The sequence below is a fragment of the Ictalurus furcatus genome, chromosome 9 (genome assembly GCF_023375685.1).
Source record: "Ictalurus furcatus strain D&B chromosome 9, Billie_1.0, whole genome shotgun sequence".
Taxonomy (NCBI): domain Eukaryota; kingdom Metazoa; phylum Chordata; class Actinopteri; order Siluriformes; family Ictaluridae; genus Ictalurus; species Ictalurus furcatus.
In genome coordinates this window covers 5,006,207-5,033,957 of record NC_071263.1, presented here as the reverse complement: position 1 = coordinate 5,033,957, position 27,751 = coordinate 5,006,207, and the positions used below count along the sequence as shown (strand labels likewise).

The window sequence follows — 27,751 nt, the reverse complement described above, 5'->3', positions numbered from 1 at the left end:
CCATGGTTTCTAATATGAGCAAACAGTGTGCTACTGTTTATATTTCGTCAAGTTGATTACTATTGTTTTAAATAATTAGAAGGCAACATTTCAATGAGTCAGCCCTGCTTTTTACCAATATAACAGCTCCAGGTTGTATGAATCACATAATGTTTGAGTGTATTTTAATTATAAGGATACGAGTGTAAACAAACTCATTACTATTGAAGTGTTATTGTGTCCTTCTTCAGTAATTAATGATGAGCTGGAGCAGTATTTTAAAGTAAAATACATGGAAACTCATTAGTAATGACAGGGGTGTTAATGTGTTATTCTTCAATAGGTAGTGCTGTTTAATTATTAAATTGGGTTTTTTTTTCGGGGGGGGGGGGGGGGGGGGGGCAACCCTGGAAGGTTTATTGTGTGCCCGAGCTATGCTGTAGCTTGTTGAACAGGAGACAACGTGTATAAAAATTATATCCGTTAGCTAGCAAGTGGACAATCTGAGTTTAATTTATGTGATCTGACATCAGCAAGCACAAACAATTTACTGTACATCCAAACCTGGTACACTTGTTTATAGTAGACATTAGAATATAGAATGGCACTGCACACTCCCGCATCAGTTGCTACCTTTAAAATATGCAGAGAAATTGTTTGAGCAAAATGCTGTTATTATATACTATAGTTCTGCACATCACTGTCACAATAAGCCCCCAATGGTCCTGACCACACAAATATCAGACACCACTCCAACCACACTGTTTCTATTAAAAAACAAAAACAAGGACATTCATTTTTCTTTAAGGTTTCTTTATTTACTGCATATAGAAATGACAAATACATGCTTTCATTTTCTTGGTCATCACTTAATAAGTCATTTGCTTTTGGGCAAGTTAAATACACAAGTTATTCAGTTACTAGTCCCAGCTTTAGAGCTTACTGTTGTCCATCTGCAGGTAAAACACCCAAACATGTACCAATCATGTCACAGATTGCCTACTGAAACGAATGTCAGAATGATAAAATGTTGATTATAATGGTGACTATTTTTTTTTCAAATCTGCCAAAGATTCTCACTGCTTTGGAGTTCCTACATTTTTCTGCTACTGAGAAGTTTCAAGTCTTTCTTTATATTCACTATTGCATTTTTTTTGGCCTTCTTTTTTTTATCTGCTGCTACATTTTTTTTTTTTTTGTTTAAAGACTATTCTATTCAAGGTATTCAGTGCAGTTAGGTCTTTAGCTATTCTTCTTCCATAATTGGTATTAGTTTTTCTTAGGAAAAGTGTAGAATAGTAACAATTCTGACGGAGCATAAAAGTATGCATCCTGATGTTAAAAAGGACTAGCAATAGAAAGGAGTATAGATTTTTGTTGAGGACTCCAGTCCTTAAAAAAAAAAAAAAAAAAGATTTACTATTAAAATATCAGAACAGGTAAGTTATACACCGGGGTTCAATCGTGTGAGACCAGATTTAAAACTAGAAATACAGTTTCAGAATTCTGAAAAATTTCAAACAAAAAAAGAAAATATCCAACATCTTTAATATTCAATATTTATACAAATGTAATATTTATTGTGTGCGTGTTTTCACCACATAAAATTCCACTTCCTAGTTCGAGACTGTTACTAAAAGTAGTGTTGGTGACATCATCAGTGGATATGGCAAACGATACATTTTTCATGAATATAACTTTTGACTTAAAATATGAAATCTCATCAGATGAACATGAAAACAAAGAAGAAAGCCAATTTCACTGGAAGCACCTTTAATGGGAATGTACAAAATCAATGTGAACTAGCCAGCCAAGTAGCCAATGGGCTATAAAGTGAGTGAGTATCTTCTTTGCGATCTACTTCTGCCAGTGGAGCAAAAATAAACAGAACATTTGGCCATATTGTGTAAAAATCCAAATAGGGCTCAAGATTTTACTTTTCACTTAAGTTGTTGCTATAGTTTTTAATGATTTTTTTTTAATTAAAAAAAGAATGCAAAATAGAAGCATTTTTACTAGTGGTCTCATGCATTTGGACCTCCACTATATACCTGATCTGTTATTTTAGTAGACATATCTGTCAGTGTGTTACTGAACAATAACACATTGACAAACATACTATTACTGGTTTTTGAGTCTACTTCATAACAGTTATGTTAAAAAAATTATATTGACAAACCTATGCATTAACATTACCCCACGAAATTTTAAAAAACCAATGGCTTTTATTAAAATATATATTTTTTTGTGGTGCCAAGAGTAGTTAAAGGACGTAGTGTAGGCTTTACAGATATTATAGCGCTTTGGCATGAATCAAAGGCAATCTTTCATGCCACACTATCCAGACAATTAATATAGTCATGCTAAATACTCATCCAAATATGGTATTAGTAAATTCTGTGGCCAAGCTAACAGTCGTTTTTACAGTGTGGTTGATGCATGGTATGGCAAAGAAGTTAAAGAAGTACCTTTAAGACAATCGTTAAGGACAATTATATTTAATACTTAATTATTAGCCCTTGCTCACATAAACAGTGCATATTTATTCAGAGTATACAGACAGCTAACAGAACCAGCACCTCAATATCAAGGACCCAAGTCAGCACTCATTTGTAAAACAAACAAAATGACAAAGAGAACAAAAACTCAAAATGACAAAGAGAAACAGACATTATTTTGTATGCAAGCAGAGGTATTAGTTGCATGCCATATAGCCATTCTTGAATTTACAGAGGTCCTCTCAGTTACTTTTGCTCTTCCATTTCCTTTTTTACCTCGGCAATGTAATGATGGTCTTTTCCAAATGCAACATTCATGATGGCAATAGCCTGAAATAAAATGGAGCACAATGCATTTGAAGTTAGAAAGAGATTTCCTGTCCAATTTGTAAACATACTGAACATGACTTAATTTACCAACAGGAACGTTTCATTTAAACAGCAAAATAAATGTTTCTAACGACAAAGTAAAATGCCAGTTAAAGGCTATAGATCTGATGTAAAAGAGTCACTAATCTTAAACCTCACACGATCTTTCCATCGGTCAATAATCTTTAAACAGGTTGACAATAAAAATAATAAAAGGCCAAAAGTTTACATACACCTGGGCTACAGATATTCAAACTCCACACATTTCATGTTACAGTACATGCCTTTTGCCAAATCATCCTTAAAAGCAATTTTCAAACAACTGAAGCATCTGTACATACAATTGTATGCAAATATAAAAATCTTGGAAACACACAAACACTGCATCCTTCAGGAAGTAGGCGAAAATGAACTCCTGGGGTTAACAAACTTTGGACCAAAATGTTCAACTGAACCCCAGGACAAGAAAAATGGAATTGGTAAAGGAGTTGGATACACCATGGAACCAAAGGAGATGTCCACCATTAAGATAGTAGTACTACATTGCCATTGTCTGAAAGGCTGGCACACAAGGAAGAAACCCCTACTCCAAGACCCGCATAAAAAAGCCAGACTGAATCACCAGCTTTTTGTAGCAGTTTTCTCTGATCAGATGAAACAAAAATGTAACTGTTCGGCCATAATGATTAGCATGTACGGAGGAAAAAGGGTGAGGCTATTAATCCAAAGAACACCATCCCAACTCTGAAGCATGGAGGTGGCAGCATCATCTTATATGGGTGTTTTAACAGGGACTGGTGCACTTCAAAAAATAGATGGCATCATCAGACATCAGCCAGAAAATTAAAACTTGGTCACAGCTGGGTCTTCCAGCAGGACAACGTTCCTAAACATAACTCCAAAGTTGTAACAAAGAGTCTCAAAATAAGAGTGCCATCAAAAAGCTCTGACCTGAATCCCATAGATAATTTGTGCACTGAACTAGAAAAAGCGCGTCTGAGCAAAAAAACCCACAATCTTGACCGAGTTACACCAGTTCTGTCAAGAAGAATGGGCAAAAATTCTGGCAAAGGATTGAGAAGCTTGTGGAATGCTACCCCAAGCCTCTGATTCAAGCTCAAAACAATTAAATTCCACCAAAACCGGATATAGTAAATAAAATCTGAAATAATTCTGTCTGTTCGTGAATATTTTGGAAGTAGCTCTTATGGAAATAAAGTAGATAAAGTAGACCCTAACTGATGTGACTTACATGACATGTGTGGAGTTGTGAAATGAGTTTGAATGGCTAATATAATATAATATGGCCAAGTGCAAAAAAAGACTCACCATTCCTCTAAACAAAAAAAAAAAGTATTTTCCCTCAAAAATATCCGAGTCAAAATTATCTGTGACATCCCCAATAATATGGAATCCCCAATAATGCTTTTAGATCAAAAGGCAATCAAACTTTAAAAATCATCTGTAAAAAAATATACAGTATAAATGCTGTTGTCATGTAGCCATTGCTGGCGTTGGTTCTGAATGACTGGGATTCCTGGATGTAATCTGGTCCTCATAGAACCACAGTAGGGCCTGGGTGTCCAGGCTACCTGCAGGTGAAGGTGATGCCATCCACGACCCAGTGCGCCAGACCCATTTCAGTTCAATATCCTGCACAGGCTTATAAGGGTAGGTCTTAATGGAATCCAGTACAATGGTGAGATACCAGAGCGGCTTCAGCAAATTTATGAGCATATTTATGTGGCAAATTTATAAGAAAGATATTATGGTGCTCTGACACATACATCTGACGCATCTCAAAAAATTTGAATACTGTGGAAAAGTCCATTTTCTTTCCGTAATTGAATTCAAAAGGTGGAACTTTCATATATTCTAGATTCATTACACATAAAGTGAAATATTTCAAGCCTTTTTTTTTGTTTTAATCTTCATGATTACGGCTTACAGCTCATGGAAATCAAAAATCCAGTTTCTCAAAGTATTTGAAGTATTTTTTAAATAAATTATGGGGAAAACAAACTTTTCCACGATATTCTAATTTTTTGAGATACGCCCGTACACCTTCAACATAGACTTTCCAATATCTAGCAGACTCAGTAGGAAGACTAGTACTCTAGATCTAAATAATGGCATGCACACCACTCAGGGAAATGTTTCCATCCGAGAGCATACAAGGCATGTGTAGTAGGCGCTCTTGCGTTCAAGAGTGTCTTCTCGACTGCTGAGTCATAGTCCTTAACCTGCTCATCACTCTCAAGGACCAAACCTACAGGCATAGGAAACCAGGTGAAGGGTGTCAAATCATTCTGTCCATTTGGGACAACATCTGTTTAGGGAAGAAGGTGCCAAAACCTTCTGTCAACTAGTAAAAGCAGAAGTGGAAACCAAGGCCTCATGGCTCACTTTGAGGCCACAAAGGCAAGACTCTGTGGTCAGATTGCTGAATTCTGTATAATGTGTGCAAAATCAGTGAAAAGCTGTGGAAATGCAGACAGTGGACAAGTAGAACCATAGGGAGAACCACAGGCGACACGGAGTAAACAGCAGCGGAGAAGTCTTGCCAAACTTTTTCCAGATTTGGGAAAACACTTATGGGTAGAGATGCCACTCTCCCGGCATATGGACTGTCCCAACAGTGCGTCTTATACACCATTGTGCCATCCGAACAGACGAGTTGGTCAATGAGGTCACCTGAAGGGCTCTTTAGTGGTGGAGGGAATGACCCAAATGCTATGGCGATTTGAGGGTGCCACACCGCTGGTCAATTTGGCTGTGCTGGTTTCTAGTTTCTCAAACCTGTGCATTTATTTACAGGGTTTTGATCAGCTCCATCCCACCAGCCTCATTCCAATGCAAGCAGCAAAATGACTAACAAATTGCCTTTACATGCCATACTCAAGACCTCATCAGAAGGTTATGAGTGTGTCAGAACCTAGTTCTCCATCTTGTGAAATCACCAATGACACGATGTCAAGAGCAGGCATGTGGCCTAGACAAATCAAACCAAACAGAACTTTTCCCAAACATGTTGCACTGTACAGCCCTATCTGTGATTGTATAATTCCTAAACATTTCCTAAGTTCTGTATTCATGGTTCTGTAGCCTTATGCATCTTTGTTGATTTTCAAAATACAGAGAGTTAGAAAATAACACACAATACCTTTTTTAAAGCTTTCACTCCTTGTGGCTTTTTCTCAAGTCCCAAGTACAGTCTTCCAAGCTTCAGGTACATAGACGCCACATTGAGTGAGTACTGAGGGTAATGCACACTGGGAAAGGGGGGAAATGTGTGTCAGTGTTCAAGACTTACAGTATAAAGAGTCTTATTATAAGTAATGTCAAACATTATTAATACAAACAATCCATTGTACCTATAGGGGTGCACTATTTTCTCGCCATACTTCATGGCTCCATCCCAATCCTGCATGTAGAGACAGACACCCATGGCCTGGTACATCATGTGCAGCATGTACACATTGGTGTCTTCGAATATGGATCCCATTTTCTCCAGACTTAACTCACAGATCTCTAGAAGCTCACTGGGAGGTGCTGTGGAGTCAAGGACTTTTAAAATCAATTACTACTTTATTTTTGTGTCTTTATTTTTAGATTGTGTTATCCTGCGGTTTAGTGTCTCGCAAAATTTGCACACTTTGTTAGATTTTGGCTTCAAATTTTATTTAAATTCACGCAACTGGTTATGAGCACCAGTTCTGCAATGTACAGAACATTAGGTCACCCTAGCTATCTTTTTTTTCTTAAGAGGCCTTAAGTGAAAGCAGTGCACTTTTATTAAGCATTCACTGTCTGTATAGTAATATCAATTACATAATTGGTTTACTTACATACTATTAAGCAGAGTGGCCAGTTAGTTGTCTACATTGGCTCTGTACTGTGTTCTAATTTCTTAGAATGAAGAGTTAGTCCACCACGGATCAGGTGAAAAACACAGTGCTCCAGGCTCATCATGGTTCAAGAGTTCTCAGAGCAATACTTTCTTTTTGAACACACAACCACACCCACACATATATATACACATATACACATATGTATGTATGTGTGTGTATATATATATATATATATATATATATATATATATATATATACACATATATATACACACACACACACACACACACACACACGCACATATATATATACACATTTTTATATATATATAACATTTTGATTTTGTACAGTACCTCTGCAATTACGCTATGCTTCTTATTTTAGTACTCCGTTTGCCTAACGGCAGAATGGCAGACGTGCATGTACAATCCATGCACACCCCAAAGATTATTTCAAGAGAGAAAATGGCTGGTAAGGATATTCTTATAGTGCTTGGCTCTCCTGAATTCCTCAATGATATTCTTGGCATACCTCACCATTTCCTGAATTTCTTCTGGCTCTGGAGTAGTACTCAGCTTCTGACGAATCTCAATTTTGGCCTTGTCCTGTAAAGCCACATCCCAGAGTACAGAACATTTACTGGAAACGAGGGATTACAGAAAGGGAGAATATTAAAATGACATAAAAATGTGCATTACTATAGAGGCTGAAAGCCAAGAACCATTGCGTTTTAGAGAGTGTTTCAAACCAAGGTCAAGCCAGGTTTGTTCTAGTATAAATGTGGATTCTACCAAATGCAATGCCAACTTAGATGTGAGGACATGACTGCTTCAGATACATCTTCAATGCTTAAATAATTTTAGTGTAAACGCTGTAAAAGAACCTATAACTGATCATGGATTAAATTTACTTTGTTTCGCTGAGACTTAGACCAAATGAATATGTAGCTTTAAATGAGGTCATATATACAGATATACATGTATGTGTGTATTTGAATATATCTGTATATATGGCTTCATCTATTGTGCAGAGGAGAAGGCAACTATTAACAACAATATTCTAGTCCTTAAATCTGTAAATGAAATGAACTAATTTGAAGTGATTTTTATTTATATGATAGATGCAGCCACAAATAGGAAACCTACGTTATAATTTCCCTTATACTCAATTTCTACAGTAATTTCCAAGCTTTCTCAAAAGATCTATTTTTTCAGTAGAAGAAGCAGTACTCACTGGAGATTTGACAAAATTGATTTTGATAATCCACAAGACCCTCTGAAAGCAGCAGATTGTATTGTCTGTATTAAGGCTGTCAATCGATTAATAATAAAAAAAAAAATCTAATTAGTCACACAATTTGTTGTGATTAATCGCAATTAATCGTTGTTTTTCTTCTTAAGACTTTGTCTTAAGCTTTTAATAATGGATATTTAAACAGAAATAATAACAAAACCCAGGCCTATATGTTAAAGTGCCAGTTGAATTTCAAAACTATCAAGGCTATTAAAATGAGCTTAGAAGGCAGTAATTTATGACTAAATGCAAATTTAGAACAAAAAATGTGTTCCAAAGTGTTCTTAACTATACATTTAGCCAAAGCATTAGTTACCTTCTCACATACAGGTTTCGTTATTCACCCACAAGCACTGCACTCCTGTAATATAGATTGGAGAAGCCGCTTAGAGATAGTTTCGGTAGGGTGTTTTGCTTTGAGGTGATATGTCAAAGACAAAGACAAATTACTTCTGTGGCTTTGCAACCTGCGCATATTACTTTTGTTTTCTTCAAAGATCTGTCGGGCAACTTTTTAAAGTGAAACTTTCCACCTAAACTAATTCCTTGCCCTTATCCATCTTTAGCCAGGATGGTTAGGTTTGGCGGTGCACATGTCGTCCCATGTCATAGGTCTTGGGCCAGCCGCCACAATAAGTAAACAAAACACAACTGTGTTAATTATGTAAAACCTTTTTAACGAGTTAAATATTTCAAATTAATCGCAAAAATTAACACGCTAATTTTGACAACATTAGTCTATATTAAACTCGGTAGGGGACAATCAAAGATAACACTGCCATAGACACAGCCTTGATTTGATACTGGAATTTGGCAGTCAAAATGAGGTCCTATAAGTTACATCTCATCATAATGCCTGTAAGACTTAACAGGCATGTGACTATGGTCAGTGATACAGGGACAGGTTGAGTGGTTTCCCTCAATATAACACAGCTGCCCACTGTTGAGCTTGATTTATTAGCTGTGCTCCATCTATGCCTAACCGGACTTGTGACCAAGAACCGCAAGTGTGTTGAGATGCTGCTCATAGCTAGATTCTACATCAGCCGAACCATTTTTTCCCTTCGTAGAGATTCAGTCCTCTGCTTCAGCTTCACTATCTGAAGACAAGCAGCCATGTGACTTTTGCTAGTGAATCTGAGCGGGGCATTCCACACACTCCTCACTTAGCCACTAGCATGCCCAGGTGGATTCCACAATACACAGCTTCAGATCCGAGTGGCTATAAAGCCATACTAGGGTCGTGCTGCCAATATCTATGCTCCCACAAAGCAGATGAAAAACACCAGCTATGTGTCTGCCGATACTCCCTAACCACTCCTTAGACAAAGAGAGTACTGATGCTACGCCAGTAGTTGCATTTGGAGACATTTTCAGTCTGACGGTAAGCGGTGAGTTGAACTGCAATGCTCAACTTAGGCAGCAAGTGAAGAGTCAGTTCTCGAAGTTGATGTGTTAGAAGCAGGAAAAATGGGCAAGTGTAAGGATCTGGTCACTTTGATAATGGCCAAATTGTGATGGATAGACGACTGGGTCAGCGCATCTCCAAAACAGCAGGTCTTGTGGGGTGGTCCCAGTATGCAGTGGTTAATACCTACTAAAATTGGTCCAAGGAAGGGAAATTGGTGAATCGGCGACGGGATCATGGGTACGCAAAAGGCTCATTGATGCGCGTAGGGAGCGAAGGCTAAGCCCATTTGGTTTGATCAAACAGAACAGCTACTGTAGGACAATTTGCTGAAATAGTTAATGCTGGCTATGAGAGAAAGGTGTCAGAACACACAGTGCAGGAGCAATGGAAGAATGTGGCCTGGTGTGATGAATTACGTTTTCTTTTACATCACGTGGATGGCCGAGTGTGTGTGCGCGGCACCAGGATGCTTGGAGAAGATGTTAGGAGATTATCACCACACTCACACCACTAGTATGACACACATCTGATGATTTGGGCACTGGCTACACGAGTGCAAGTCCATGGTGGCTTGGGCGGAACACAGCAGTTCTCTGGAATCTTTGAACATGGATTCATGTGCCAGTAGGTGTGAGATTTCTGAGTGAGAGTGGCAACGTTTTGGTGGGTTGAGAGCAGATGGAGGGTAACATGCTCTGGTTCTGTGAATACTGACAGCATCGACTAATTACAGGCTCACTAGTCAGCGGGGACTGTGAAAAACATTTGGCGCCAAGTAAGAGACTCGGCTGGGGTGCGAACGTCAGCACAACAGTAATGGAAGGGCGCACACACACACACACACACACACACACACACACACTATCCTGAATACTGTGGTAAGAATGGGTGAAACCCACTGGACCACATCACACCACAGCATGCCAGCAAGTGTTTTATTCCTAACATAATATGAAGCAAACTGAAACAGATGAGCGTTAACCCTTTTATCATTAAATGGTACCATTCTTTGGTACCATTCAGTACATCAGGGTGCATTCAGCACGTAAAGTTAACAACACTCTTTCTGAACCTAAAATTATCCGCACAGGAGCTGCCAAGGGTTGTGTGATCGCACGCATTCTCTTTACTCTGTATACAAATGAATGAATGAGTAGACATCCACACAACATCATTATTAAATTCACAGATGATACCGCTATTTTAAGCTTACTGTATAAAGAGTCTGGCAAATCAAATGATCAGCCTGAAGTAATCAAATGTACCCAGTGATGCGATGAAACTGTCTCAGATTAAATGTGAGTAAAACAAATGAGATGGTGTTTGATCCAAAGGCGAGCAGGACACCATAGTCAGGTAATCATCCACAACAGTCCCATTAACCAGGTATGTTCCTACAAACATCGGTGTCCATATTGATAATGCATTCACATGGAAAACAAAGCAAAGGCCATATTTTTAAGAAAGCTTGGAGTGTATAGAATCAGACACTTGTGTTTTTATTTTATCAGGCAGTTTTTAGAGAGATTAATTATCTATTGGTTGCCAGTAGGGAGGTCACGAGAACCGATACTTCGATACCAAGTCGGTACCAACATTCTTAAAACGTGACGGTACTTGTTTTTCTGCAGTAGCGTTAGTACCGTTTGTAACAAAAGTACCATGGTTGTGATTCTTCTGGACCTGATGGGGGCAGCAAATACGCGCAAGTGTTTTAGTCGGTCCACAAGTGGTGAAGAAGAAGCGGAACGCCTACAAGCACACGGGAAAAACTACAGAAGTTTAGCTTAGCTTAACAAGTTTAGCTCCGCCCTGACTCGTTGAGAGGAAAGCTAGTATCGGTTTCCGGTGTGCAGCCGATGCTATCGTTCATTTCAAACAAAGCGAGGAAACACCTGGGATTTGGCGAAGCACCTGAAAGGCAGTCCTATATTATATTTGTTTGAGGCAGCTGGCATTGTGGCCGTGAAACCAGCTAACGTTATGCTCCTTGTAATGTTTGCGATAGCCAACGTTATTTGTTAACGATGCTAACACATTGCACTGTTATAAACCACCTCCTAATGGGCCACCATGCATCGCCATTCAGCCCGTGTCCTGTCAGCAAAATGTAGCCTAATGTCACTAATAATTATTCACATGTTCATGCTTTTAATAAATCGTTTTGGCCTGCAACCATATCAGTGAATTTAAACTCATGCTTGCATTCAGAGTATAAGGCATTTAGGAGTGCACCTCAATACAGCAGGCACTAGTATATGTGATGTATGCAAGTGAATGTGTGATTGAATATGCGGTGTGTACAAACGTGTATGTTGGCAATCAAAGCACTGAGTCCAATAACAATTTCACCGAGGGAACAATAAAGTATATCTTATCTCATCTCATCTCATCTCTCCTTATTCCCTTTTGGCATCCTGCAGTACAGTAAGTTAGTAAACTTATCCTCAGTGCTTATCCTCGACACAAGCATCTGAACAATGAATTCACTACATTTATTTAGTCAACAAACTACCCAGGTGTTTAATAGCCTAAGCTAATTAAAGGATCGCATATAATTTGCATTATTTTTGTGCCTATTGGGTATCATTTAAAAAACAACAACAACAATAATAATAATAATAATAATAAGTAAATAAATAAATAATTCACCTTTGATTTGGTGGTGCATTCTGTGCAATCACAGGTAAAGAAGTATGAATCCTTCAGCCTCTCATTCCTGTCCTCAGTGGAATATAGGAGGTCAATGTAACTGTTGAAAATCTGTTAGGAAAGAGTGTTACTGTAGTATAATAAGACATCCAGCACAATACAGTAGCTGAAATATTATAATAATAATAATAATAATAATAATGATGAGTCTTTATTGGTCACATATACATTAGAGCACAGTGAAATTATTTTCTTCGCAAACCCCAGCATGCCAGGAAGCCGGGGTCAGAGCGTAGGGTCAGCCATGATACAGCGTCCCTGGAGCAGAGAGGGTTAAGGGCCTTGCTCAAGGGCCCAACAGTGGCAGCTTGGCAGTGCTGGGGCTTGAACCCCCGACCTTCCGGTCAGTAACCCAGAGCCTTAACTGTCAAGCCACCACTGCCCCACAAATATATCCATTGCTTTTGACACCAACACAATTTTAGGAACCGTGCTTAAACATTACCAATACTATAACGTATAATTGATTTTCTGTGACCATGCTCTGCATGTTTCAGTATTCATGGTAGAGTTGAGGCCTATCTATTCTCTTCTAAATCAGACCTTTTTATTTGTGCCTGGACAATCAACCCTTGAACTCTGGTCAAATTGAGAAAGAATTTGAAAAGCAGTTCTCATTCTCACCTCCTCTCCAGGGCTGATTTTCTGAACAGCACGGACCTCTGCTACTGTACCTTTGTAAGTCACGATCACGTTTGGATTACAGCTGTGGTTCATCAAAGCAACACTGTGATACAAAAAGAGATCAGTGAAAAAAAAAATCAATGTGAACAACAACAATACAAAAAAACCCCAAGAAAACTACAACATTTAAATACTAATATTAGTAATAAGTTGTGAGGGAGAGCATAACATCAGCCTGCTCACTCTGGAAAGACTGCAGAGCCCAAATGAGACAACTCCTCATCTTCAATGGTAAAACCATTACAGTTCACCTGTAACGAAGAGTCAAATTGATTTCCTGAACGGTGCGTACTCACGTACATGTAAGGCCTCTACTAAGCCCAATATTGTGGAATGCATTTCTTAATCAATTAGCTTTTTCTGTATCTAAAGCGGTCTTACATAATTCAAATAAAACACAGTTTAGGCTACAGATATTGTGCAAAATGTAACCCGGCATGATACTCAAATTACAGCGCTTAGTTCTGAGCACAGAGTCTCCTGCAAGAGAGCTTAGTGATATTGTTAACTGGTTTTTAGTCAGTAACAGTATATGCAGGGCCTGACATTAAGCATTGTCATTCACTTGTCCAAAAGGACAATTTTTTCAATTGTGGTGTAAAAAATAAAATTCCTTAGAAGAAATATACTCTCATCAGTGTTCGATCACCTCATAACACCTTACTTGAGTCATTCAACTTTAAACAACACCACACCGAACAGTGATGTGGTAGCTGGAAACAGCAGTGTTGCGGTCCTGGAAAGACGCAATCGCATAAACGTAATTTTTCACATCGTGTTTGCCTTCATGTTGTGCTGACGCAGAAGTGTATCGTGCCTGAAAGCGCTTGTCTCCTTGACTAATAAACATGAACTGTAATAGAGGAATATGTTCCACTTTCTTAAAAATCACAATATAAAAACATTAGCCACTTTTATAGTTGTAGAACAAGTTGCTTTAAATTCAGTAAGAGTTACACTCAAGCAACATGCCAAAGATTCTGTCTATATGTTGTCAAAAATGATCCAATAAATCACCCAATAACGTCGATTCTCTTCGGCAGAAAAGTAAACTTCCACTGGGTGGCACTGGCTACAGTGTTTACGGTAACATTATAGCATGTGTACTGAGCTGTGAACATGACCTGCCAAAATCATCTCTCCAGGTAGGGATCAATTTCCTCTCTGTGTTAGATTCCGTGGAACGTTTATTTATAAAATAATTATATATATATATATATATATATATATATATATATATATATATATATATATATATATATATATATATATGTTTTTTTGACTTTGATGCTTTACCAGGCACTTGGCCAGGTTGCGAGGCTTGAGAAACATTGCATTGCATTTTAGAAAATGAAAATGACGCGCTTCGGTGCTGTTGCCTGAGGTAAAGTCGAATCGGATTCTGATGGGTCAAGATTATTTCTAAGCAACTGCTTGTTTAAACCTGCACTTTCCTAGTTTCCGCTGAACGCGGCAGCCTACACGCTCTAGATTATTTTCGGCAGCAGAAGAATGTGAACATGGTTATACCTGACTGCATCACAAAGGCTGTATCACAAATAAAGCCAGTGATTATTATTATTATTATTATTAACATTTTCAGGCTACTTATCCGGTCAGGCAAGTAACATTCTCTTTCACTTGCCTGTCCAAAAAAATAATAAATTCAATTGTCCCGGACAAGCGGACAAGCATTAATGTTGAACCCGGATATGCATGTCCATCATTAATAATCATACATACATACATAATCATAATGCAGTTCTACACTCTGACGTTATTTACATTTACAGCATATGGAAGATGTCCTTTTCCAGAATGACTTACACAAGTGCATCGTAGTCTCCACACTCTCAGGTGCTAGTACAATTAGAACGAAGTTTATGAATATTATCAAACCCTGTTAGACAGAAGTTAATACTATGAGTTGGAACAGCAACAAAAACAATCAATGTCAATGTCAAGTCAATGTTTTTTTTTTTTAATCAGATGAACTAAACAGCACTCGGATGGCCTCTGTGCAGAGATATTGCCTGAGAAATGCATGCAACCTTGGGGTAGGTCTGGACAACTAACCATCTTTCTCCTCATACTGCTATCCTGACTCAGGTATGTAGGCTTTTCCTTTAGGACATCAGAAGGATCTGGCCATTTCTTTCCAGAAGTCACTCAGGTGCTACTGTAGTCCCTGTTGATCTTGAGATTGGACTCCTGCAACTCGCACCTCGCACCTGGCAGGTCTTGATCATCTGTGTGCCTTCCGACCCCTGCACCTGATCCAGAATTGCAGCTGCAAGACTTGTTTGCAATCTTCCCACATTCTCCCTCATCAACCCTTTGCTGTATTGTTTCCACTGGTTTCAGATGTAAAACACTGATGCTTGCCTTCGAAACTAAAAACAGACCAGCCCCCTCCTACCTGAAGGCACTTATCAAACCCCGCTCTGCTCTGACCCACCATTTCTGAAGATACAACCAAGACACGCGTCAATACGCTTCTCTGTACCAGCAACCAGGCGACCATGAACTTCCCCTGACTGTCTGAACAGCTTTGTCTTCAAACAAACCTCTTCAGACCTACCTCTTCACTGAACACTTCAATGATAAAGAATTAAAAATACCTCAACTCCTCACGAACACGGTTTTTGGCTTGATGTAAATGCATTTACATCGCCTTGCTGGTAATAAGAGGCTCGGATCAGAAGGGATGAGCCTTTCTCCTAGTGAGTGCGAGTGAAATGTGTGGTCTCTATGGATACGATTCTGTGCCAGAGTGAAAATTCAAGCACCTGTGATAAAACGTGGAATACAATAAGTGATATTGCTTTTCCTTAGTCACATGTTGAAAAGTGAAACCTTTATCGCATTACTCTTGAGGTCACACTTTAGCAAGTGTAAGTGCTGCATTTGTCAAAAGTTCACTTTCATCATTGAGTGCAAGTCATGCCACATTAAAAAAGATTACTGTCCAATCTCAGTCCTACTCAGGCCTGAAAGTGTTTGTGGTTGGTGGATGAACTCTTGTTAGATTTAAATTTTGGTGCTCACAAAAGGGAAAAAACAACAACAACAAACCAAACAAAATCCATGTCTTTTGTGTTTACTTCTAAGTTGCAAGAACCGCCCAAAAGCTGTTAGTTCGATGGTATTTGTGCTCCCTGACTTTACTTGGACACCTAATAAAGAAAACTTATTTTTTAATTGCGGTTTTTAAGTTCATTTTGACACCAATATATCTGCGGGTCCCACCCACGTACAACTGATATAGAAATGCACATACAGTACTGTACAAAAGTCTTAAAAAGGCACATACAAAAAAATGTTCGAGTGAAGACGCCTTCAAAAATAATGTCATTAAATGTTTCTATATTCTAAAAAAAAAAAAAAAAAAAAAAAAAAAATACTATAAAGAGCAATAAACAGTAATAAATGAAACAAAGTCAATATTTTGTATAATGACCCTTTGCTTAAATTTTTTGTAGTCTCAGGAACTATTAATTAGTGCAGTTTTATAAGGAAATGATCTGTAAGTTTTACTGAGTATCTTACAGAACCAGCCACGGTTCTTCCGGAGACCTTGACTGTCGCGCTTGCTTCTTGTTTTTGGAGCAAAAACCCAGCAGCCTTCATTGTGTTCGTGTTTATTATTATTTTTTTGTCTGAAAAGTGGTCTCTTATGTAATATGCTGCTTTCTTTACTGACATACAAAAATGTTTCTGTAACGTTTCATTTTGTGCTGGAAAACTAATGTTTGGAAATCTAAAATGTTTTTGTTTCTGACTCGAAAATGTAAAAGTCATCAAATAAAAATCTATAAACACAGCATGTACAAAATCGGGTGCGTAAGACTTTTGCACAGTACTGTAGGTATTATATGCCTTAACCTGCGTGAAACTCTTATCCATTTGATAGTACTTGGAAATATGCAGTTTATATATTAACACACAGTGAATATCTGCTGATAGCCATTAACCAGAAAACGATATAAAAGCAGATTAATTAAACATGATGATGGTTGTTGTGGGGGAGACAGGAAGAGGCACAGTCACAGGGTTGCATTAACGTAACAGCCCACACTCTAAAGGTCAGTTTTTAACAAGCGGGTCTAATTGTTTTGCTCCACAGTCACCTTGTTAAAGCACAGCGAGTTTTTAATCAGTGGATACCATACCAGCCTTTCTACTCTTGTAACTTGATAGAACAATGTTCAGTATATCAATATACTCATATCTAAGAAAAAAACAAAAACATTCCATCACTGACCTAACATCACTCAGAATAAAACAAAAATATAAAAGCTAGTATGGTGTCCACTGATATTGTTTACATGCGATTAAAACTGACTGTGCTTGCCAATTAACATTGGGAGTATTCGAATTTACAAATGGTTTTGTAAACATTTATGTTAGTTAGCATGTTAACGACACTTTTTTTTTTTGTGAACTCATCAACATACTTGAAAAGTTGAAAGGTTTGAAGTAATGTGAAAGCGTTTTGAAGTTTAAGTAAGTTCTGCTGTTAAACAAATTCCTCTTACACTACCGAGAAACACTGAAAGTCACTTACCTGGGCAAAGAGTTCTGCCAGAGCTGCATTACTTGGAATATCCAGATGCTTAGAATAAAAGTGATGGAGTGCAGCAATGTCCGTTTGGTTCATCTCGTTTTTCTCATTGTCTATCTTGTCCAAATCTTGACAAAATCATAGGGAACCACATTAATATGCGTTCGAAAATACCAGACAGATTAAGCATTGTTAATTAAGAAAAGATCATCATGCTCACAAGTTTTTGAGAATTTACATGATTATCAAGAGTCACAATGACTCCATAATTACTGCAGCCCTATGATTAACAGCTAAGAGATCTGACATTTCCAAACAAGTATTCATTGCTCCCCAGTACTTACAATATGATGCATCATTTAGTGAAACATTTCATTTTTATCTCAGTTACCTAAAACCCCAGGAGCACATACATACTAGCATGGTGGTTTCTCCAGATCTATTATTACAGATCTCTGCAAAACTGCTTTGTGAAAATATAACCAGGGAATAGTTGAATAAGACCCCACTTCTCCACGTAAAGACAGACAATAGTAAAAATGAGATTAAAATGCCTAGGAGAAGAGATTCGCTTTCAGCCGCTTTTTAAAAATGATAATTGAGGTTGCGAGGCGGATGTCCAGTGGCAGTTGATTCCATAAACGAGGGGCGGAGACGGAAAAAGCTCTGACCCCTTTAGTTTTTAAACGGGATCGAGGGACATACAAAAGAAACCTATCAGAAGATCTTAAAAACTATGCTGGATGATTGTGGTGTAAGAAGATCTTTGAGATAAGAAGGAGTTTGATCATGAAGAGTTTTAAAGACAAACAACAGAATCTTAAACTGGATCCTAAACTGGACCGGGAGCCAGTGGAGCGATGCTAAAATTGGGGTGATATGATCGTATTTCTTTGCCTTGGTCAACAACCTTGCAGATGCGTTCTGAACCGTCTGGAAACGAGCAAGAGATGACCGAGGAAGACCCAAGTACAATGAATTACAATAATCTATCCGCGATGAGAGAAAAGCATGAATATCCATGCTTATTACTGTATCTACCCTTAGCACTACTAGCTGACTAGTTCCTAATGACCTAATGAGTCCTACTAGGTTTATATTGCTTGAGGACATATGACAGGTTATGTTGGTCCTAATCCAAGACGATTCCTCCCAATAATCATCAACTTGTGTACTAGATCCGAGACCTACACGTTTTCTTCAAGATTTTACAGTTACGGCATTTGGCAGACTATCCAGAGTGACTTACATTTATCTTGTTTATACCTCTGAGCATTTGAGGGTTAAGGGCTTTGCTCGAGGGCCCAGCAGTGGCAGCTTGACAATGCTGGGATCTGAACTCTCAGCCTTCTGGTCAGTAGTCCACTGCCCTAAATACCACCAGAAGCTCTGTTAAAATGAAGCAACCCCCCCTTAAATGTTGGCTATGTAGCGAAATCTGTTAAACTAAGAGGTATCGAACCACTGATTAAAAAAATCTGACCATGACCCTGGTCAGATTTCAGTAGTGAAGCTACCCTCTCCACGATCCTAGAAGAGCTTTGCATGTTCTGGCTTTTCCTTTTATTGTGCCATTATAGTTAGGCCTGCCCGGGCTCCTGTAGTCACTTTTAAAACACTTGAACAGACCATACCTAATAACCCGTTCGCTCTGTGAAGCTGTAGGTGCACTCCTGCTGCCTAATGTCGGTGTGAGATCCTGACCCTTCTACTACTATGGCTCCTCTCACCCTCCACATTAGACATTAACTGAATAGTACTGTTACCACAGTTCTGGTAGATTAAGGATCCCCATTCCCTAACGAATACAGCTGCAAACTTGTCAATGAGCTTCCAGCATGAGTGCTGCCTACAAAGCCAAAACAGACCAGCTCACAGCTAGCACGAGACAATTATCAAACCTCACTTTATACAATATTCCCTTAAAGCCACAAGCATGGCTCGAATTAACCCATCATCTCTCGCGAAACAAGAAGGACATGCATAAGTATTCTTCTCTGTCCTGGTACCAAAAGCGTGGAATAAACTTACCCTGGCTGTCCAAAAACAGCCGAGTTACTGAGTGTCTCCAAACAAAGACTGAAGTGTCACCTCTTCACTAGGCACTTAAACAAGCACTGAATCTACAAAAGAAAAAAAAACTAACTCACTGTACCAACTCCCCTCTAGCTGGTAACTCCTCTCACTTCATTATGCTCCTAGACCTTGCCCTATTCATACTAGCATTAGTTTATTATGAACTTCATAGAGGAAGTTCACATCAGTTAGCTTTTCCACCCACTGCTTTATAATAGTCTTTAGTTTTGATAATTCAGCAATGTAATGCCTACTCCACCATAACTTCCCAGACACAGCATTTATATTTTAAACATTAGCTTTATTTAGTTTCCAAACTAAACAGGGGATTGTTATAAAAATAAATAGCAAACCAGCATTACACTGGTCTATGGTTATGAAGTTTGGCAATAACTATGACACAAGAGACCATACTTACGTGCTTCAAACTCTTTCAGGGATAACAATCTTTCAGACTGAGTCAGCTCTGTCTGGAATTTCTGACAAAGAGAGGCAAACATGTTTACTTAAGCGTTATTAAACAATTGTGTATGGTAGATGATTGTGTATTCAGCAATCATTACAAAATAAAAAAATTATATATATATATATATATATATATATATATATATATATATATATATATATATATATATATATATATATATATACACACACACACACATATACATACATACACACACACACAATGTATACAGGCGTTGGTTTTTGGCCAAGTTAGCTGGATTTTGCCATTTGGGCAGTCAGAAGCTTCTAAAAAAAATTCCTGTACTGTACAGTACTGTACTGTACCGCTACGGTAAACAGGACACAACGTTAAAGCATGAAAAAGACCTTCAAGCCATTGTTCGCTCTCTATCAGGTCAACCCTCAAGATGGGACAACAAAGAGAGGGAAATCTTTCTCAATTGAAAATCAATAGTCTCCGTCTTTGTCTTGTGTACATCTGGGAGGAAAAGGTTTTTAAGTTGTGCATAACTTTACCCGTTTTGAGTAAACTGAAGAAAACTGTTCCAAGAGTATTCGGTAAAATCCCGGGATTCCCATGCACCCTTGCAAATCTCCCCTCCCTCCTTAAGCTCCATCTCTCACATCCTGTCTTTCACACTCTACTTACCAACACATCACTCAGAGATCTCCATTTGTTTTTAACCAAGGAAAAGTAATCCCTGAAGTCCCAGAACATTGTTCCTGTTAACTTTAGTTCACTTTGGAACTCATTTTTTATCATCGGAAACATTGCTAGAGTTTCTACGGCTGGACGTTCACCACAGGCCAGTCTTTGAACTCCCGGCCACATTGTTCTACTGTTTCACAGATGATGAAGTGCAGTCACATATCTCAAGGTAATACGTTTAGTACAAACAGGCAAACTGGCACACAATACACTCTCCCTCTTCCTCCATTACCCCTCTCACTGCTTGCTCACTTATACACTTACTCACTTCTCCCTTCCTTACTCACTTCTCCTTTCACAATTTTCTTCTTTTTTGCTATTTAGAAATAGGATTTCTTAGTTAAGTAGTTGGTGCTTCCTAGTTCTCTAAATTCCACTTTATTGAGCATGTTATTGCCTTGTAATTCGTTATTAATGTGATACTGCAAAAAGCCAAACTACGTAGAGCTACCAAGCCTTCAAAAAAAACAAAAACAACAACAAAAAAAACAGTGTAATTGCCCTACATAGTGCACACAATCTGATATGTGGCCACAGAGATGATGCAGTGGAGATACAGAGCCAAATGCGAATGCCAAATGTCTTTGCTTTTACATATTTACTCAAATAAGGTTAAAAAGTCATCCCTAATACATCTAGGTGTACATTTTATTTAAAAAGCCAATCTCTTTAAAACCTAAAGATAGAGCTGTGCCTCAACAATTCTTCCTTGCTTACATTTTCACTCCTTGCTGTTTGACTGTTAACATGTGGATGCTTCTGCTCCGAGTTGCAACTATTGCCTATATGTAGTTATATACTCAGCAGGTCTTGATGGTACCATGAGATCTTTTAAATGTTGTACATATTAAATGAAAGGTGACTGTAAAATGTACTGGAGGACGGGTAAAGGTCAGGGAAAACTTGCCCTGGAGCCAAGTATTCAGATGATTCCAAGTTTTAAAAAATCTCATTCTGTACCACTCGACAATGGCAGGAAATGTTAGCTTGGCTTGCAATAGCTGCAAAATGTACATCTATACACCGTGATGCAGTTTCATTGACAAAATAATCCACCACAGCCGTACATACCTGCTTCATGATGATTCTAGCGACCAGTCGCACAGTTTCAGAGGGACACCAGTTTTCTCCATATGAACACATGGCAGAGCACTCCAGCTTGTGCATGGACCAATCTCCTTTCTAAGGAAATGGCAAAGAAGCTTTCACACATACATTACATTCAACACAGAACCCTGATGATGCTTTGCACTGCTTTTTCTCTTCAACAAAGCAGCAAACACTTCAAATGTGTTTAAATAACAAAACATTCGATCATTTATGTAGTGCTACAGCTTTCGCTCAGTTTGCACCTTGTGTTTGGGTGACTTCCTGCAGCAGGGTCAATTCACGGTTTGCTTTCTCAAAGTGAGAGCAGCTCGCTCAGACGGTCTCAGACCAAACAAACCATTCCAAGTAACCATACATAAGAGTCTGGTTGCTGTATATTTTACCTAAGCCTGCTGTAATGAGACATCACTGCACTCTTTTGAATATGAAAAAGTACTCCCTAGCAAAAATGGAGTAGGTATCAATAAAATGATTACAGAAATGATTTTGGATTGATAAATGACACTTTTTTTTATTTTTTATTTTTTACAGGGGTTAAAACATCAGATGTTCACACAATTCCTAAAAGTAGACAAAGAGAACCCAATTAAACAAATGAGAAAATTATTATACATGGTCATTTATTTAGTGAGGAAAATTATTCAATATTACATATCTGTGAATGGCAAAAGTATGTGAACCTCCAGGATTAGCAGTTAATTTGAAGGTGAAATTAGAGTCAGGTGTTTTCTCAATTAATGGGATGATGATCAGGTGTGAGTGAGCGCCCTGTTTTATTTAAAGAACAGGGATCTATCAAAGTCTGATCTTCACAACACGTGTTTATGGGAGTGTATCATGGCACGAATAGAGGAGATTTCTGAGGACCTCAGAAAAAGAGTTGTTGATGCTCATCAGGCTGGAAAAGGTTACAAAACCATCTCTAAAGAGTTTGGACTCCACCGACTCACAGTCAGACAGACTGTTTACAAATGGGGGAAATTCAAGATCATTGTTACCCTCATCAGGAGTGATCGACCCACAAAGATCACTCCAAGAGCAAGGGAAATGTGGGGTCAGGATACATTGCCAGTCTGGCAGTAGGCTAAAGTTTGTTTCCCAATTCACAGATTCTTATTCACCATTCCACCTTAAATGATTGTAGGTAAGAAACTGTGCAGGTAGAGGAAACTGGTGTATTGTAACACATCGCTGAAATGGCCAATTACAGCACTTGCACATATGTAGTTTTACCTGCTTTCCTTTTTGTTGTTAGTACATTGTTGTTGTTTTTTTTAACCCTTTGACACCCTTAAAATGATCATATGTTGTATAAAATGCCTAATTTCTCTATGAGTCAATGTTCAAAGTACCGTTTGAAGGGTTAAAACATCCTGGACCACCAAAAACTCACAGCATTCGAAAAGAAACACAGTCCGTACAGGATTTGGCTTCGTTTTTGTAATTGTTACAGCTAAAAATGCTTGATTTTGCTGCGGGTTTTTTTCAGAATTTGCGATGCAACTTGCAAAGTATTTTGTGCTCTTTTTGCGGAAAACTATTCGAACTGGCGAAACTGCAATCCCACGAAATTCTTTTTCACGCTCTTTCGCAGTGATGTTTGTTAGTAAATGAGACCTTTCAGCTGTACTCATGTTCAACGCACATGAATCGAAGAGGGCTTTGGCTGAACGCATGTTGTGATGACATCACGTGGCGTGTCTTGGTCCGAATCCGTGAGAATTGTGAAAAACCGCAAGCTCCTCGGAATACTGCGGCGTTCGCTTGACACTGCGCTAATTTCTGCGATCGCAAAATCCTGGAAGCACTGGAAAGGGACTTAAAAATATAAAATTAAAATCAAATCATTTATTTCCAGTCTGGCCCAAAGCCTTCACACTTTTTTTTTTTTTGGATAAAATGTCTAGTTTCTCTGTATAGGAAACAATGTTCAAAACACTGTTTAAGGGGTTAAAATGTCTTGGATCACCGAAACACACAACACATTCTGAAAGACAAGACTAGTATACAATGGCATAATTTGGTTTCTGCCTTGCCCAAAGCAGTTCTCACATGGATACGAGTTGATTCAGTGCTTGCACCCACGTTGGTGTAGGCATGTTTTGCCCCCTGGATCAATGCTTTAGAGCTTTTAGGTCTTTTCAGTGTGATTTCAGGGAGCTGGTGAGGCCTCAGACTATCCACCCCAACTCCCAAGTATTGCAATATATAATCAGTCCTGTTCCAAGTTATTTATGACTGAAGTATGTTGTAATAGTGTTTGTTTTCATGCTTGTACTTAATAGCTTATTGTTTTGGCCAAGCAAGCCCTATTAAGGGTGACAGTGCTGAAAAAACTGTTGTCGTGTTAATTTCAGGAAGGCACCAGCGACGAGACTGCAGTAACATTAATGAAATAATCTTAAAAAGTGATCGTGATAGAGCCAGGCGCATGGGGGGTGCAGAACAGGCACCAGAAGCTGACCATCCTCGGTTGCCCTAATTGATGAAGACGAGAGGAACATTTTGAAAAATCTGTCCTTTTTAATGATCGTCAAGACATGCGGACATTCTTAGAGACTGTCTGAGATGACATGTAATTAAGAGGGTTTTGGGAAATAATTTAGTTAGTTAGCACTTTATTTTAATAAGCTTTATTTTGACAGTAATATTAATATTTTAATAATTTCCCTCGATGTTTCATTCATAGTTTTCATCATGACATTTAACTCTAAATTGCTGTAGTGGCAAAAGCAGCTCTCATTCGCTGCCTTATCGTAACTCGACCGCGAGAGCTGCCATGTACAGCTGAGGTCATAAGTTTACATACGCCTTGCAGAATCTGCAAAATGTTAATAATTAAAAATATATATATGTAAACAGTAAAGTCCACAAGACACGATAATGATTCAAAAGTTTACACACGCTTGATTCTTAATACTGTGTGCTGTTAGCTGGATGATCAGCGACTGTGTTTAATTTTTGTGATAGTTGTTCATAAGTCTCTTGTTTGTCCTGAGCAGTTAAACCACCCACTGTTCTTCAGAAAAATCCTCCAGGTCCTGCACATTCTTTGCTTTTCCCGCATCTTCTGCATATTTGACCCCTTTCCAAATGTCTCCAGTACTGTCCTGCATGCGCGAGGTCTTGCTTTTCCGCTGCACTCACACCTCTCTCTGCGTCTGCTCTGGTCAGAGCCGGAGATTTAACAACGTCATGGATAACGAGACGCATGCTTCGTCCACATTTACATCGTTCTTATGCGAATGTTTTTAGAACGCAAGACGAACATAGTGCAACATGTTTTACATGCAAAATAGTCTGCGTTATTACAGCCTAGTTCTCTTGTTCAAAGTAGTTATAGTGTTCAGAAACATTTTTGATCATTCATGTTCCATACCTGTCCGTTATTTAGTTTAAGTCATAAAAGTAATTTTTTTTAAAAATCATAAAAGTTATGAAAAATAATATAAAAAAAATACAAAAACACAAAAGCAAAAAAATCTATCAAAAACAGATATTATATATGTTATATTATATATATGCTTTAGTTGCAAAAGGTTGAGAACCTCTGGTGTAAATTATTATCTTGTTTAAAGATCTTTTTTTTTGCCCTTCAGAAGCCATACAAGATATTTACGTTTCCCAGAAGACAATAATTTGTAGCAGAAGAAAAAAAAAAAAAACCCCAGCAAAAAACAAAAACATCCCTTGCAAACATATGTCTAATATTTCCCAACAACAAAACATACAACAATTACAATTATTCTGTACAACATCAGTGTTGGTCCCCTAAAAACAACAACAACAACAACAACAAGGCGCCTTTGCATCTTCAGGTCTTGCTCCTAAATACAGTGGTGTAAGTGCTACTATAATTGGCCATTTCAATGCTGTGGTACACAGTTGAACTCAAGGCCCTCTAGCGGCGCTATGTGGTGTCTGCAATCATTTAAGGTGGAACGGAGAACTCGAATAAGAAGCTGCGAAAGAGAAACCAACTTCAGTATGGTCTCCAAAAAAAAAAAAAACCTGAACAAAACAAAAACCTGGATGCAAACTGAACTGGCCACATATTTTCAGTCTTTCTATCCGCGGTGTCTGAGGCCTACCTGACACTCCACGTTGCAGTAGTAGGCCTGCTTACACTTTCCACACTTGGACAGCCCTTCCTTTCTGAGGAGACACAATCATACAGACGGGGCTTTAAAACTCCAGGAGCAAAAACTACGCCCATTGAGACGGACACAAGCAACACTTCAGCACCGACCCAAGGCTACCTTGTGAAGCAGAACTCGCAGTGGCTCCCCCTCTCGTTCACTGTCAACACGTAGGAATATGCGGGACAGGCGAAGACCAGGTCACCCACTTGGAAATGCTTGGTTGCTCTGACCCCTCGGCCTTTTCCAGGGCTTAAGAATCTCTCACAACCTTCGATTCCCTCGGATTTCATTTTGTGATTGTGGCCCTCGCCGTCAACGTCAAGTCGTCAGCTCGACTTAAAGTACCCTTCGCGAACAAGAGTACTAGTTTGTTCTGCGGATTTCAGGAGAATAACTGCACAAGGTCCAGTAACACTACCCAAGCACACCACATGGTAAGAAGACAAACAGCTCAGCCGGGGGGTTTACGGTATAGCCAGGGTTGCCAGGTCTGCCTAAAACACCCTTACAAATGTCAGTAAACTCTGCAACGGGTTCTCCTAAACACGACCATCATAGCCAATTTTTCTTCATTGTAATATATACAAACATATGAAACGTTTCAAGACGTAAAAACCACACATAAATCCCGAACATTACAGATTATTATATGTAAAATACTAAAAGTACCCATTCACACAACGAAGCCGTTTACTATTTTTTTTTATTGTACAGCTTTTAAAAGATGATTTTAAAAGTCATTTCATTTATTTTCTAAACACGTCACCCCAGTTTCAGCTGTTAATTCACTCGACTGAAATCACTACAGTAGTCCACATATGCATAAGTCTACTGCTTATTATTTAATGGGTAAAAAAAACACGCTGAGATCAATTCTATAAGAGATCTGGCAACTTTAAGCATAACCAGAGATGCCTGCGCAGTCCTAAAGCCCGCATTGTTACAGTCCAGCTAACAAAAACACTACGTCATGGGAACGTCCCATAAACCTTTCCAGTGGGCTTTTTATGGTACCTTCATTTGCAGGAACTGCTTGTTAAAAATCTAATAGCAGTATATAATTTGAGGCATAAGTATAAACACATAACAGTTGATAGGTTAGAACAGAGGTTCCCAAACTTTTCCAGGGCAAGGCGCACCAAATGGCATTAACATTTGACCGAGGCCCCCCTTTTGCAAGATGTCTTTAAAACACATTAAAAATACAGACTTCTGAATATATCCCCCTTTTTTTTAAATTAATAATTACATCTTACATCTTTATATTACATTACATTAGGAATTGATTGTGTGTGTGTGTGATTGTCTGAGAGTGAGAAAGAGAAAACATACTAGTGGGAGGGATGGGCACACCAAATTGTTGAGGCCCCCCTGGCGCCCCCTGGCGGCCCCCACTTTGAAAACCACTGGGCTAGAAAGATGGTTTATTTTGAACAAGAAATGAAACAGTGTGTGTAAGTGCACTTTTGGCTCCAGTTGTTTAGTGTTTCGTTTAGGCCCCAGATGTTTTGCTGCATGCCTGCAGTTCTAAGAGCCTAAAACAATATACAAAGCAGATTATTATTACTATTATTTTAATTCGACCTTATACCATAAGCTACAATCAATCAGGTGACCATAACACAGTCACAAAAATTGAACGAACCCACGGCGTAAAACGTGAAGCCCTCTACATTCTGAAACCCTCTGCATCAAAACGAAACAAATCAAACTATATAAAGCTTTATGCTTTTTTAATTTTTTTTTTTATCTGAATCAGGCCAGAACGATTATAAATAATAAACTACAAACAGTAGCAAACATTTTACAATGTAATGTGTAGCTCTTGCCCTTGCATTAGAATTGTAAGCAAAAAATATCTGTAGAAATAAAAAGATCTATTTT

The 27,751-nt window shown here is 38.5% G+C and overlaps 1 protein-coding gene across 2 annotated transcripts; it reads right to left on the bottom strand.

The window, feature by feature from the left end:
• Positions 1–369: 369 nt before the first annotated feature.
• smyd2a (SET and MYND domain containing 2a) lies at positions 370–27,373 on the bottom strand. 2 transcript variants are annotated; one of them, XM_053632176.1, is made up of 12 exons: positions 25,985–26,547; positions 25,817–25,880; positions 21,687–21,797; positions 19,857–19,917; positions 17,366–17,490; positions 12,982–13,049; positions 12,739–12,841; positions 12,055–12,165; positions 7,180–7,303; positions 6,221–6,395; positions 6,010–6,118; positions 370–2,807 (listed from the first exon to the last, which is right to left on the bottom strand). In XM_053632176.1, exons 1-12 carry the CDS (start codon positions 26,155–26,157, stop codon positions 2,724–2,726), a joined length of 1,308 nt encoding a protein of 435 aa, XP_053488151.1. In that variant the 5' UTR covers positions 26,158–26,547; the 3' UTR covers positions 370–2,723. The 2 variants fall into 2 exon arrangements, with proteins under 2 accessions (XP_053488151.1, XP_053488152.1); XM_053632177.1 differs by lacking the exons at positions 370–2,807; positions 6,010–6,118 and having other exon boundaries at positions 6,260–6,398; positions 7,230–7,303; positions 25,985–27,373.
• Between the last annotated feature and the right edge of the window lie 378 nt (positions 27,374–27,751).

Excerpts from the sequence above, each read along its gene's own strand:
- smyd2a (XM_053632176.1), bottom strand. The coding sequence starts at position 26,157 with ATGAAATCCGAGGGAATCGAAGGTTGTGAGAGATTCTTAAGCCCTGGA. Across the intron at positions 17,491-19,856 it reads CCTGAAAGAGTTTGAAGCAC|ATTTGGACAAGATAGACAAT; the intron begins GTAAGTATGGTC and ends GATTTTGTCAAG. Across the intron at positions 7,304-12,054 it reads AATGCACCACCAAATCAAAG|GACAAGGCCAAAATTGAGAT; the intron begins GTGAATTATTTA and ends GTGGCTTTACAG.